Genomic DNA, 14,377 nt, shown 5'->3' on the forward strand with positions numbered 1-14,377 from the left:
TCTCCTTTACTGAAACTCTCCAGGCTTCTCCTTCTTTGTCTCTTTTCTTTTCTTCCCTTGATTTTAGTAAAGCTATGTTAAACTGATACAATATGGAATTGCAGAATGAAATATAGTTGTAGCCCCCTCCATGCTACACACACTTATAAACAGATATTATATTAAAATATTTAAATTAGAATAGAATATAAACAATGAAATTGAAATAACTAAATATTTACAATGAATGAATGTATGTGTGTATATATATATATATATATATATATATATATATATATATATATATATATATATATATATTAGGGCCTAATATTATTAATACAAAATATAAATCAATAAATACATTCCAACATATTATTATAGGTTAAGCTACCCAGCAGTATATAAAGGAATTAAAATGATTCCACCATTACCAGCTACAACATTAAAGTGATGAACACATTAATACATCAATAATTATAGATATAGTCCAGTAATATAGTATATAATATTCTGAAATGGACCATTCTGCATAATGAGTACTTTTACTTTTGGTATTTTAAGTATATTTTGATACTGATTGCAACAGTATTTGTACACTGTAGGCTATAATTGCAACTTCAGTAAACGTTCTGAATACATCCAACACTCGAGCTTCACTATACATTATGATACTTATGTGCTGAATTTAACACTAAAAGCCTGTAATGTTTCCACTGAAGGGGGTTAGGTTTATCTGTGCTCACCTTTTAATCTGAGTTTAAGACGTATGCGATGTAGTGTTATACCCATATTTGTAACCCTATTTGTTGCAGGGCTACCATTTAAAGGTCCCATATCATGCTCATGTGGAAACAGACAAACCAGGAGCGAATCAACAAAGAAATCAAAAGGAGAGAGTGGAGATGGATCGGGCATACACTCAGAAAACAAGAAACATGCATAACAAGACAAGCTCTGGACTACAACCCACAATGAAAGAGGAAGCCAGGTAAACCAAAAACCAACTGGAGACGCTCCACACTCGGCAAGCTAAATAAGATCGGGAACTCCTGGCAGGAAGCAAAGACCACTGCACAGAAGAGAGTAAGGTAGAAATCCATGGTGAACGCCCAATGCTGCCAAGGGGGCCAGGAGTATTAAGGAGTATATCATATTCAGGTTCATACTAGTATTTTGTGTTTCTACTGGAACATGTTTACATGCTGTAATGTTAAAAAAAACCCTGTATTTTCCTCATACTGTCTGCTTGAATATGCCTGTATTTACCCTCTGTCTGAAACGCTCCGTTTTAGCACGTTTTGACGGAATTGCAACAGAATTGTGTTGCTAGGCAACAGCTTGGGTCCATGTGTACTTCCTGTCAGCTGATGTCATTCACATACACTGCAAACAGGAATAAACTGTGACGCATTTAGAATGTTTACGTTTAAATCTGTGTAAAGGGTCTAAATATTGTATATTTGTGACATCACAACTGGACAGAATTGTTGACCGCTTGTTTTTAAATGCAGAGTTTATGAATACGAGCTGTGTGTATTTCCCTGTGGATTGAGCGTTTCGATACTTTCACAATATCTATATAAGACTTAAGCCTGCTTTATAATAAAAAAACATGAAAATCTCACTTTTTTATAATATGGGACCTTTAACTCGTTTTAAGGCTTTTATTTTGTAGCTTGTTTACATGTGTGAGGTGGAGCCGGATGTGACGTCACCTATTCTGTGTACACCAGCTGATCGGAGCATAAAATCCTTCTCCGTCATTCCTGTCATGTTGTAATGTTGTGATATCTGAAGACACAGCAACTGTCCGGACTAATACTCCTCCTGTGACTACTGACAGTCAGAGGGAGACTGCGGCGCGTCCTGCTGACACCAGAGTCTGAGCGAGGCTGTTTGTTGTGGTCGTTACTAAGGCCTACCTGCGATGCTAAGCTAACTAGCTGGCTGGCTGGCACCGTTAGCAGGACTCACTAATGTAAACTGCAGCTGAAGGAAGTGAACGGTCAGGAGGAACATCTCCCCAGCCACAACAAGCTACCAAACGATGGAGGTGTAGATATCTGATACTGAGCTAACATCTGTAACATCTGTAGTGGATGGGTCCCGTCAGGAGGTGACTGTCCAGTGTCTCACAGACAGACAGAGACAGAGACCTTCTGTGGTGCCAGCAGCGCAGCGCTCTCCTCCAGCTCCAAGATGTGGTTGAAGCTCTTCTTCCTGCTCCTGTATTTCATAGTGTTGTTCATGCTAGCGAGGATCTTTGAGGCGGTGGTCTGGTATGAGACCGGGATGTTCGCCACCCAGCTGGTGGATCCGGTTTCTCTCAGCTATAAGAAGCTGAAGACCATCCTGGAGTGTCGAGGGCTGGGCTACTCCGGCCTGGCTGAGAAGAAGGATGTCAGCGAGCTGGTGGAGAAGTCAGGTACAGGTGGGGGAAGGATGGGTGATTTAATCTTTAAAGGTCCCATATTATAAAAAAGTGAGATTTTCATGTTTTTTTATTATAAAGCAGGTTTAAGTCCTATATAAATACTGTGAAAGTATCCAAACACTCAATCCACAGGGAAATACACAGCCCCTATTCAGAAACTCTGCATTTGAAACAAGCTGTCAGGATTTCTGTCCATTTGTGATGTCACAAATATACAATATTTAGACCCTATACAGAATTCTAAACGTAAACATTCTAAATGTGTCCCAGTTTATTCCTGGTTGCAGTGTATGTGAATGACATCAGCTGACAGGAAGTACACATGGACCCAAGATGTTGCCTAGCAACACAATTCTGTTGCAATTCTGTCAAAATGCACTAAAACGGAGCGTTTCAGACAGAGGGGTAAATACAGGCATATTCAGGCTGACAGTATGAGGAAAATAACGTTTTTTTTTAACATTACAACATGTAAACATGTTCTAGTAGAAACACAAAATACAAGTATGAACCTGAAAATGAGCATAATATGGGACCTTTAAGGGTTGGACGATACCACACTTGGATTCAGTCTGATACCATTTAAAGCGGCAGTAGGCAGAATGTTTTTGGCATCATTGGGCAAACATTCCATAATAACCTTTCAGCATATTGTAATTCAAGTGTTCTGAGAGAAAACTAGACTTCCGCACCTCCTCATGGCTCTGTTTTCAGGCTTTAGAAAATCTAGCCTGTGACGAGAGACTTTGGCCAATCGCAGGTCATTTCAGAGAGAGAGCGTTCCTATTGGCTGTGCTCCGGCTGTTGGGCGGTGCTTGGTGTTTCTTCAAAACTTTCTCATTTTACAGATAAACAGTACACTACAAGATGTTTCTGAAAACATTTTACGTGAGAAATAGGCATTACAGCAACAGAATATTGATTCATATTTGATTAGCGCTGTTTGACTGCTTCATCGGAGTTTGCGAGTGACTGACAGCCGGCTCTCAGAGACGGCAGACTTCAGATCAGCTGTGATTGGTTGTTTTCCTCCGGTCTGTGAAATCCTGCAGATACCGTTAGGAGCACCGGAGGACACAGAGACACATAATCTCATTTAAAAAAAATATTTTTTTAATCATATTTGCTCCATTTCTACCAACTGCAGCTTTAAGGGCCAGAATCATCAACACTGGTGACGTTATTTACGCTCGTGATACATTAGCCGGGCCAAATGTTTATGTAAAAAAATAATATGAGCTGATTTTACCAATTTTCAAACTCTAAAATATTAAATTTATCCTTAAAAATCTAGTATCGGTAGAGATACGCGGATGACACCAAAGTTTGTTTCCAATACATTGTGTTGGAGCTTGTAAGTGAAGAATACCACGTGACTGATGACATCCTATCCTACAGGTTTTACAGTTTTACAACTGATAGGTACGTTAGTGGGATAAGAAGAGAGAAGAGTCAAATATTTCGACGTAGACTTGAAAGATATAAACATAAGTATGAGAACATTTCCACCTGATACTAAATAATAATGCCATAAATTAATATTAAAGGACTTGGATCGCTATCAGTGTATCAGCATACATTCACATGCATTGTTTGTGTATTCATCTCAGTAGGTTGTGTAACCACACCCAGGTAGCTGATGACGGATTGGTCAGTGTTGTTTGTCTGATGGCTTATTTATGTTTCTAGATGGTCTCTAAAATGTGCTGACGACGGCCCTTTGATGGAAACATGGAATTGATTCTTTGGTCTGTGACTATGCTGAGCCTACTTTAAAACATCCCTCCTGACATGTTTTAAGACAAGTGTGCAAAATGTGTGTGTGGTCACAAGATGTCTCTTCACTGAAAAGTCCATACTCATTGTACGTGCTTCAGATTTCCACAACACTTTCATGTATGTTGCATATTGGGCTGTGATTGGCTCCAAACTAGTTGTGATGTGATAAATCCTGCTGGTACATCAAGGTGTTAGACCGGGATTTAAGGTGAACTCAGAGGAACTTTCCCCCTTCAGTTCATCAATGTGAAGGCAAACTGTGTACATAGCCTACATAGTTCTGCACAGAGAAGATCAAACATCCAATATGGAGGTGGATCAATGACTTGTTGTCCAACACTGCGTGACCAGAGAGGTCAGCGAGGTAACTTCAGGTTTAACCCTTCAGGGTTTTCCGTCCTACGGAGGTGGTTCACTTCTTACCGTGGTAGATCGCCATGGTAACTGATGCTGAACCGCTAACCTGCTCCGGAGCAGGTTATGTTCCAGATAAGAGATCAAATCATTTAAAAGCACCGCCTACTGACCAATCGGAGCTCGGTGCGCAGATCCTTCGTAGTACAGGCCCAAAGTACCGGTCCGCGACCCGGTTGCTGGGTTACACCTCTACCTGCTGTACTTTGGGGACTTAATGATGCTTATACTACGGATATTATTCTTAAATACTAAAATCAATTCAAAGTCAATTCAAGTCACCGCCATCTTTTAACGACTTTATTTCTAAATTGACAACTTACCTGCACTTTTCAATGAGATCAGATCAGAAGTTGAACAAATTGTATAAATAGAGGTCAAAATACCTGCAGTATTTGTTATAATTGGAATCAAAGAAGAAAAGTGTGCATTATTTTTGGTGGGAAATGTAATGTTTGGTTTGGGTAGGTAAGTGCTGAGTACCTTTTTCTTCCCCCACAGGAGAGTTGACTCAGGGGGAGCTGTACTCGGCCATCAAGAAAGAGAAGGAGCAGACGGAGGCAGGAGACGCCACCACAACATACTTCAGTGGAGAGATGCACTTCTATGAATTAGTGGAGGACACTAAAGATGGGATATGGCTGGTTCAGGTAAAAACACTCAATAACACTATTAAACAATATAGTAAGGTTGCATGATTAAGTGGACATGACAATGATTCTGCTGCAAACAGCAGGAATAACACATTATCTCTAATCAAACACAAGATGACCCATTCTATCTCACTCTGTGCTGTCTTGATTTTGACAATTTGCAATGCATGCTGCGATGGTTTTAGGTGTTTTTTTTGCATTAAAATTGCATGAGCAAGTGAAAATTGCAATAAAAGCAGTTGTGATTTGATACCTGGTCATGTCCTGTGTGTACCTGCAGGTCATTGCCCAGGACCGGGAAGCTCTGCTCAGTCAGTCCAACTGGGGGAAGATGGTCCAGAAAGTGTCTCAGTTTGGGATCAGAACTGGAACTTTCAACTGCTCTAATGATTACAGGTAAGAAGCACGGCCTTCTTCAAAGGCACTTTTCATTCATATCAGGGCACGCTGACTCATGATAAATAATGCTCATTTGTAAGAAGCGTTTAGACTGGGAATTAGATTTCTTCCTGTTCTGTTGGACATTCTTTATACATCGTTGCTTCTGTTTTGTCAATATGTAGCTAATGGGGTATTTGACCTAGAGGCAAAATTCAAATGTCAAATCAGCAGAATTTAGGAGAAGTGTGTATTTATTTTTGCCATTACTGACCACTAAAGTAGAAAACAGTCAATTTCACTCACACTACGATCAATCCTGAAAGCATAATGATATTTTATACAACTTGATTTGTATTAATTATAAGTCTTATATATAAATTTATAACTTTTCTGCTGGTAGAGCAAGCGGTCAAAAAATAAACTGTAGCGATAACCAGAAGGAAGGAGTCAACAAGTGAAGTTGAAAAGAAGATTAAAGCAGGTCATGAATCTCTCACCGGCTGCACAGTCCCGCTCTGAGCTGGTGTCTCTATCAGCAGAACTCCCTTAAAAAAAACAAGGAAATAACAGCGCAGCTCGAATTACTGATCAAATGTACCGATAACATTAGATTCACCATCTTTTCTGAGTCTGTCCAAGCATCGCCTTGATTCGGCAAACACATAATCCACCAAAGAGCATGTGTTAAAGTATTATTTTATGGTGTGTCTCTGTAACGTGAAATGGACGGAGAGGAAAAATCAGTCCAGTGAGAGTGACTCTTCTCTCTCTTCACACCACTTCAACACAACACAGCTCTTTCTACAGTTACTGTGGTGTCTTTCTGATTTTAGCAACTCTTTTCTCATCAACTTCTCACAGAACTTCATCTAAGTTTATCATTTTGTGGGTTTTTGTTTGGAAGTCTATCGTCGTCTTCTGTGCTGCAGTACCACTCTCCGCCTTAACTGTTATTAATGCGCAAGCGGGGGCGCTGTTTCACCAAAAAAAAAGCCTTATTTAATGCTGTTTAATAAGTGACATCAAAATCGGGAATACATTTGCATAAAGCAGCATATTTGCCCACTCACATGTTGTTGAGAGTATTAATGCTTGAAAAATCTCCCTATATGGTACATTTTGAACAGATAAAAAAATATATGTATTTTACGATTAATCAGGATTAAATATTTTAATTGATTGACAGCCCTAGTCTACACCTGAATTGTAATTCCTGTTCATTTTGAAGAGTTTTTTTGCCAAGTTATTGGTGTAAGATATATTACTTTAATAACAAATAACAAATCACAAAATTTATATAATGGTATCTATGTATTTATGTATTTATGTATTACATTTAGTTTTACAAAGTTAGGAAGCAATGTTTAATTCAAGCCTGATGTTGCGTTACACTTAAAAAAAAATGATCCCAGTCACTTCCACACAGTGAGGCATACAGCTGATTAATTAAACACTGGTATTGGATCTGTACTCTGTATGGACCGATACCCAAAGCCCAGGTATCGGTATCGCTATCGGTTATCGCTATCGGTATCGCTATAAGTATCGCTATCAGTATCGAGACTGAAAAAGTTGGATCGGTGCATCCCTACTACAAAAGCATCATGACCAACAAACACCACGATTTAAGGTATGCTCATATTAGTCTTTTGTTAAATGTTAAATGACTCCAGACGAAGACAAAGAAGAATGTGATGGTCCGGTTCTGATGTGGGTAGTGAATACATGTTGAGCAGAGAGAGTGCTGTAGTTTGTGGTTGGGTAGTATGATATTGTACTAAACAGGGTGATGACTTTTCCATTTTTACGGAGTCCCCCTAAACCCCTAAGAGAAATTTTGATTAAGTCGTTCCCTCAAGTTAGTAACTCGTTCCCTTGAGTTAGTTATTTCTATTAGGTATTTTTTTACTTCATACAGCACTTCTTCCAATCATTCCTGACAGTCCACACATTGCTGATGTACAGAGCCCCCCCTAGATGATGTACTTCGGTAAAGTTGGAAAGATATTGACGGATTCAAACTTCCTGGATCAATAACTCATAACCAAAACGTTGTTAAAACACAAACGAGGGCTCTTTCTAACCGTAGTGAGGTAGACAACGAGCTACAGCCTCATTTTAATCACAACGAGCCTTTAGTCCTGTGAGCTGGACACATTACATTGATCTTTATGTGCAGCCGGCTGTGAGACGATCGGTCAGGGACCGTCTACAAAGTACAACGCCGAAAAGAGATGCTATAAAAATATTCAATAACTTCATTATTATACAGTGTGGTACCACCAAAATCACTTCACACATCAATGATATCCTCGTAATTGTACTACAACACTCAGTTTGAAAAAAATATGCTTATGCATAATTTTGGTGAATCTTTAATGGGAAAAATATTCAATAACTTGACTTTTATAAAGTGTAGTGCCATCAAAATGTCTTAATTAGTTTAATAAGTATAATCAGGAAGAGACCATTGATGTGTGAAGTGATTTTGGTGGTACTACACTGCATGATACTGAAGTTATTGAATATTTTTCTCTTTTCGGCGTTGTACTTTGTAGACGCTAACTCGAGGGAACGAGTTACTAACTTGAGGGCACGACTTAATAAAAATGTTCTCCTAGGGGTCTAGGGGGGCTCCGTACATTTTCATTGCATTAGTGCACAAAACTAACCCACATATGTTCCTTAAATCTCAATGAAAGCAGACAAGGAGGAGTTACAACCAAGAATGAGAGCTCATTTTCTGATGACCAGGACTATTGATATGGTGATTGTCATCAGTTTCAGTGTGTGCAGTAAACATTGGACAGAACACTGTGATCCTGTGGGACTGATAGAGTTAAAAACACTTCCTATCTGTAATCCTGACTTGGTACTTCTCTGTTCTGTCCACCAGGTCGTGTATCAAGCGTGGCTGGCAGCGCTCCACTCTCATCATGTCTGTTCCTCAGACTTCAGCATCGAAGGGCAAAGTCATGCTAAAAGAATACAACGGCCGTCGCATTGAAACGGAACACATCTTCCGCTGGATGACCTCACACGTGGCTCATCGAATCAAAACCCTGCGTCATTCTGAACAGCTCGTAGAGGAGTGGCGCCCCGACCCCGCCCACCCGGTGAAGATGTTCCTGTTCGCCCCGCTGGCCCAGCCGCCTGCCTTCTTCTCCTCGCTGTCCATCAAGTTTACTGGCAGGATCGAGTTCATCTTCGTCGATGTCCGTCACTGGGACAACCACAGCAGCCTATTAGAGATTGATGTGACACAGAGCCCTGCCTACATTCTCAAGATGCCTGAGGGGATTTATCGCTATGGCAACAGGTGATGATTGAAAAATGGAAAATATAACGGCTTATTGTTTATACAAACAAATACAAATGTCTGTATCTTCTTTCCACTCCTCTTCTCCACCTCTCCCTCGCTTCTGTCCTTCACTCTTCCTCTTCTGCTCTCCTTCACTCCACTTCTCCTTTCTCTTCTTCTACTCTCCTCCTGTCCTTCAATTCTCCTCCACTCCTCCTCTTCTCCTTCTCTCCTCTCCTCTTTTTCTCCTCCTCTCCACTTTTCTCATCCACTCCTCCTCCTCTCCACTCATCTTCTCCTCCTCTCCTTCACTCCACCTCTCCTCCTTCCCTCCTCCTCTTCATCACCTCTCCTCCTGTCCACCTCCTCAACTCTCCTCGTCCTCTTTTACTCTCCTCTTCTCCCTCACTCCTCTCCTTCTCTCCTCCTCTCCTCCACTCCACTTTTCTCATCCTCTCCTCCTCTCCACTTATCTTCTCCTCCTCTCCTTCACTCCAACTCTCCACCTCTCCTCCTTCCCTCCTCGTCTTTGCCACCTCTCCTCCTGTCAACCTCCTCAACTCTATTCATCCTCTTTTACTCACTTCCACTCCTTCTCTCCTCCTCTCCTCCACTCCACTTTTCTCATCCTCTCCTCCTCCTCTCCACCTCTCCACCTCTCCTCCTGTCAACCTCCTCACCTCCACTCGTCCTCTTCTACTTTCCTCCCCTCCTTCTCTTCTCCCTCACTCCTCTCCTCTCTTTCTCTCCTCCACTCCACTTTTCTCCTCCTCTCCACTCATCTTCTCCTCCTCTCGTCTTTTTAGTACTGGGGAGTTCCTGTCCCTGGCTGCCATGGATACGTTCCTGCGTTCGGTCCAGCCGGAGGTCAACGATATGTTTGTCCTCAGTCTGGTCCTGATCAACCTGCTGGCCTGGATGGACCTCTTCATCACACAGGTAGGTCATTTCCTGTTTTTTCCATTAGACGCAGTGGTGAAAATGAACAAAGTACATTTACTCAAGTACAACTTTTGTAGGTACTTGTACTTTACTTAGGTATTTCCATTTAATGAGACTTTATACTTCTAAACTCCGCTACATTTATCTCACAGCTGTAAAGCCGGCTGTATGTTTCTTGCGGCGGGTTACACAGACAGATGCTCTACGCGTTTCCACTGCCCGCCTCTCGGGTTTTTAAAAATCAAGGTCTGCGGCTGCACAATCTGCGTGTAGCTCCTTCTAGATGGTTGGCTTGTTGGTCTGTGGGAACCCAATCACGTCCTTTCCCACCTTGCCTACCAAAAGACATAGATAATCAGATACCTAACATACATATTTATAAAGACCAGAAGAACATAACAGCAAGTAGAAAACAGCACATGTGCTGTTCAATGGTGACATACAGCCCACTATACACGTTTAACTAAGAGATGTCACATGTGACTGTTACTGCTCAGCACCCAGCACAGTGTCATCAGTTAGATCAGTGCATGGAACAGGCTGGAGCCTTAACTTTGCAGATTACTGTTTTACTAGAAAACATATGATCAGCTTATAAAATAAGGTGCAATTTTGAAAATGTATCTTCCTAAAAGTATATTAAGTATTAAAAATTAGCTCAACCTTGACCAGATATAACATTAAAATGCTGCATTAACAACGTATTTTCAGTAATAAACTCTGCAGAATGAGTACTTGATTCTTTCAATACAATTTGGTGATAATATTTTTGTACTTTTACTTACAGTCAGTAACATTTTGAATGCAGGACTTTTTGTAACAGTTCTTCTTCACTGTGGTGCTGCTAATTTTATTGAAAGGATCTGCATACTTATTTCACCATTGATTAGATATATTCTACATAGTGCTGGAAAGAGAGAAGAGAGGGATACGGTTAGTTCTGTATTTATTGTCCAGTTTATTTTTTAACATATATTCATTTTCATGGACAGGGAGCAACGGTGAAACGATTCGTAGTTCTGATCCGAACACTTGGAACCTACAACTCCATCCTGCTGGTGTCCTGGCTTCCTGTTCTGGTAGGAAATCATCCATAGCACACGCTTCTCACGACTGACTTCATCCACAAATTCTTCCTGTGTTGAACAAAGGAACTACGTGCATGCGCACAAGCACACGAGTGATGCGATGCACATTTCTTGCCAAGCGTTTCATATTATACTGCTGATATACCACAGGTGGTGGTAATGAGCCAAGATATGCTGCAATGCAAAATCAGAGAAGGGGAAGAAGAAAGTCTTCTTCTTTTAAAACATGGATGTAAACAAAGCAGGGCATATACAGGGCTGCGGTAAAAAAAATGACGTCCTAACGTCTTTTCCTAACCACTTCTCCTTGACCTCGATGGAAAACGTCATGAGGTCAAGGAAAGATGTGAAGGAGAATTCAGAAGGAGTTAGGAAAAGACAACCGTGGTGTTAAGAGAATCCAACTGCACTTTCACTATAAGCCCAGTAATTATGACGCGACGGCCACGGATGTTAGTGACGCGGGTCTGTCGTGGTGAAACTGCTGGAACACTTTACATCAACATATAATAAAGGATTAACTGACCTAACGTGGACAACTGGTGAAAAATATCACTTCATTACCGAGGTTGGAATTGAAATAAACAGGAATATATGATAAATATTGAGTTAATTGTTCAAGTTATGGAGAAAGGGAAGGACCATATACTTCTTCCAACTTCTTTTCGGACATGTAATAGTTATTTATGTGGATTATTTGTTAATTGATTGTTTATTGTTAATTTTATTAGTTATTCTTGTTTTGTTTTTTTACTGAGGTATTTGTTACATGTTCAAAATAAATAATTAATTAAAAATAAAGTGAAACGAAATGGTTGTCGCCGTCCACTCATATTAAACATGAAACCCAATTAGTATATGAGCGTATGAAAATATAATGCAAGATAAGCATATAGTTTGTTATTATGAACAGCCGAATGGTGCGTCGCTTTAAATGCTACGGCCAAAAGGAATTGTGGGATGTCATTCTCTCGTTTCCTTTGGTAAAGGATGGTCCAGTGTATCCTATGCTAAAGGAGATAATGAAGGAAGCATTGAAGCTCCTTTCCTTAGCATTTGGTGAATTCGAACGGCTCTTATCATGGCTGCTAATGAGATACTTCCGGGTCATTTCACGCCGTTAGGAACCTTCCTAAGCAAAAAGGACTATTCGACCGCAGCCCAGGTTATACAGGTCAATCAGGCTGCTTCCACCAACATGACAATGACCTCAGTGAACTCCAATGGCCTCCACAGTCACTACATCTGAATCTAATAAATGCTATCATGTCAACATGGAGCAAAATGTAATTCACCTTCGGACAAAAAAAGGGGGTTCCTACCCAGTACCAGCATGGAGACATAATAAAGTGTCCACTGAGTGTATATAGTCATAGACTAACCTTACTGTGGAGAGTTGAATTGATAATAATTGATCACTAATCACTGATTGATCACTCCTTCTAGGCTCTCCTCCAGCTGTCCTATCTGGACAATCTGTACGGTTACAGTCTCAAGCTGCTCCGTTACGCCGACACCACCACGGTGGCCGGCCTGGTGAGAGCCGACTGGACCTTCTACTCGTCCCACCCGGCTCTCTTCCTGTCCACCTACCTGGCCCACGGCCTGCTGGTCGACTACTTTGAGAAGAAACGCCGCTGCGGCGTCAGGAGCCAAGAGGACAGCACCACCAACCTGGAGTGGCTGGCCAGTCTGTGGGACTGGTACACTTCCTATCTGCTCCGCCCGATCGCGTCGTTGCAGCAGGTCCCGTCTGATGCCTCGGACTGGGAGGACGACCCCAACTTCATACTGGAGCGTTTGGCTTTCCCCGATCTCTGGCTTCGCCCGCTAATAGATACGGACTATATCAAAGCCCTGCCGACCTGGAGCTTCAGAGCTGTCGGTGAGGACATGGGGGACGAGGACGGGTCTGGCGGACAGCTGGATGAAGAGACAGATGGTTCACATTCAGACACGGAGAGCACGGAGCAGACGGATTCTCCTCCACGCGGCAGCAAAAGACACGAGAGGTCGTCGTGCGATCAGGACAGCGAAACGCAGCTCAACAACACGGACCCCAGCGGTTACTGTCAGTCCTGCTGTCGCCACGGGAATGGAACCTCGCCATCAGCTGACGGGGCGCCTAAGGACGGCCGCCTCGCGCCCAAAGGCGTCTCTAACCATCAACGCTGCGATTGGTCGGCGTGGCCCCGTGACATGCTGCAGTGTTCGGAGTGCGTGGTGTGTTTGGAGAACTTTGTGAGCGAGGAGCTGCTGATGGGTCTGCCCTGCGGCCACGCCTTCCACCAGCACTGCATCGTGGTGTGGCTGGCGGCGGGCAGACACTGCTGCCCGGTGTGTCGCTGGCCCAGCTATAAGAAGAAACAGCAGAGAGCCGCACCGAGCAGCTCCACCGAAAACAGTCTGCAGGAATAACGATGAATACGTCGTCTTCTACTCTTCACCGTTCGTCGGCACAGAGCCCGCCGGGCATCGAGAACCGTGTCAGATATCATCACAGCTCGCTCGGGGTTGAAGTTGGGACTTAACGGAGATAACATTGTCAGTAGGTGTGATCAGGGCTGCTGTTGTCATGAAGCCATCAATCAGCTTGCTTCCATTACTGTTGAAGGTAATATGCTGGCCATATAATGGCAGACAGGTGACACTATAAAAGGCCAGTCGCCGTGGTTCCTGTATAGAGAGGATATTGATTCACACACAGTAACCGTCGGTGAAGTCACGGCAAACTTCATAGTGCAATAAAAACACATTTTTGTTTTTGCTTTTTTCACTTTACCAGTCCGTTCACCCCACAAACCATCAGAGGGAGATTTCTTCCACATAGTTTTGTGATTTCAGGCTGAACAAGAAGCTACTTATCAACCAAACACAATTATATACATACAGTATGCACACTATCTACTCCATTCTGTATCATGACTGACTGCAAATGCAAACACCCCCATGCTCTATGTGTTTGTATTGTAATTAGAATTTTGTTAAGAATTGGAGGCTCTTTTGAAGGCTCTCATTGGTCAACACAGGAAAGATATACACTGATCAGCCATAACATTCAGACCACTAACAGGTGAAGTGAATAATATCTCGTTACAATGGCACCTGGCAGTGGGGGGGATATATTATGCAGCAAGTGAACATTTTGAACTTTGTGTTGGAAGCAGAAAATATGGGCCAGCGTAAGGATGTGAGTGACTTTGATAAGGGACAAATTGTGATGGCTAGACGACTGGGTCAGAGCATCTCCAGAACTGCTGTTGTCCGATCCAATAGAAGAGCTACTGGAGCTCAACTTGCTGCAAGTTAATGCTCCGATAGAAAGGTGTCAGAACACATAGTGCATCGCAGTTTGTTGCGTATGGGGGCTACGCAGACCGGTCAGGGTGTCCGCGCTGACACG

General features: G+C 42.2%; 1 protein-coding gene across 3 annotated transcripts; it reads left to right on the forward strand.

Moving 5' to 3' along the window:
* Positions 1-413: 413 nt before the first annotated feature.
* rnf103 (ring finger protein 103) lies at positions 414-13,735 on the forward strand. 3 transcript variants are annotated; one of them, XM_037780940.1, is made up of 7 exons: positions 414-1,070; positions 5,111-5,259; positions 5,543-5,658; positions 8,540-8,962; positions 9,751-9,883; positions 10,879-10,965; positions 12,421-13,735. In XM_037780940.1, the coding sequence occupies exons 2-7, from the start codon at positions 5,206-5,208 to the stop codon at positions 13,390-13,392; spliced, it is 1,785 nt and encodes a 594-aa protein (XP_037636868.1). In that variant the 5' UTR covers positions 414-1,070; positions 5,111-5,205; the 3' UTR covers positions 13,393-13,735. The 3 variants fall into 3 exon arrangements, with proteins under 3 accessions (XP_037636868.1, XP_037636867.1, XP_037636866.1); XM_037780939.1 differs by having other exon boundaries at positions 414-970; XM_037780938.1 differs by lacking the exon at positions 414-1,070 and adding an exon at positions 1,653-2,407.
* The last annotated feature ends 642 nt before the right edge of the window (positions 13,736-14,377 follow it).

Source organism: Sebastes umbrosus, chromosome 9 (genome assembly GCF_015220745.1).
Source record: "Sebastes umbrosus isolate fSebUmb1 chromosome 9, fSebUmb1.pri, whole genome shotgun sequence".
NCBI lineage: Eukaryota > Metazoa > Chordata > Actinopteri > Perciformes > Sebastidae > Sebastes > Sebastes umbrosus.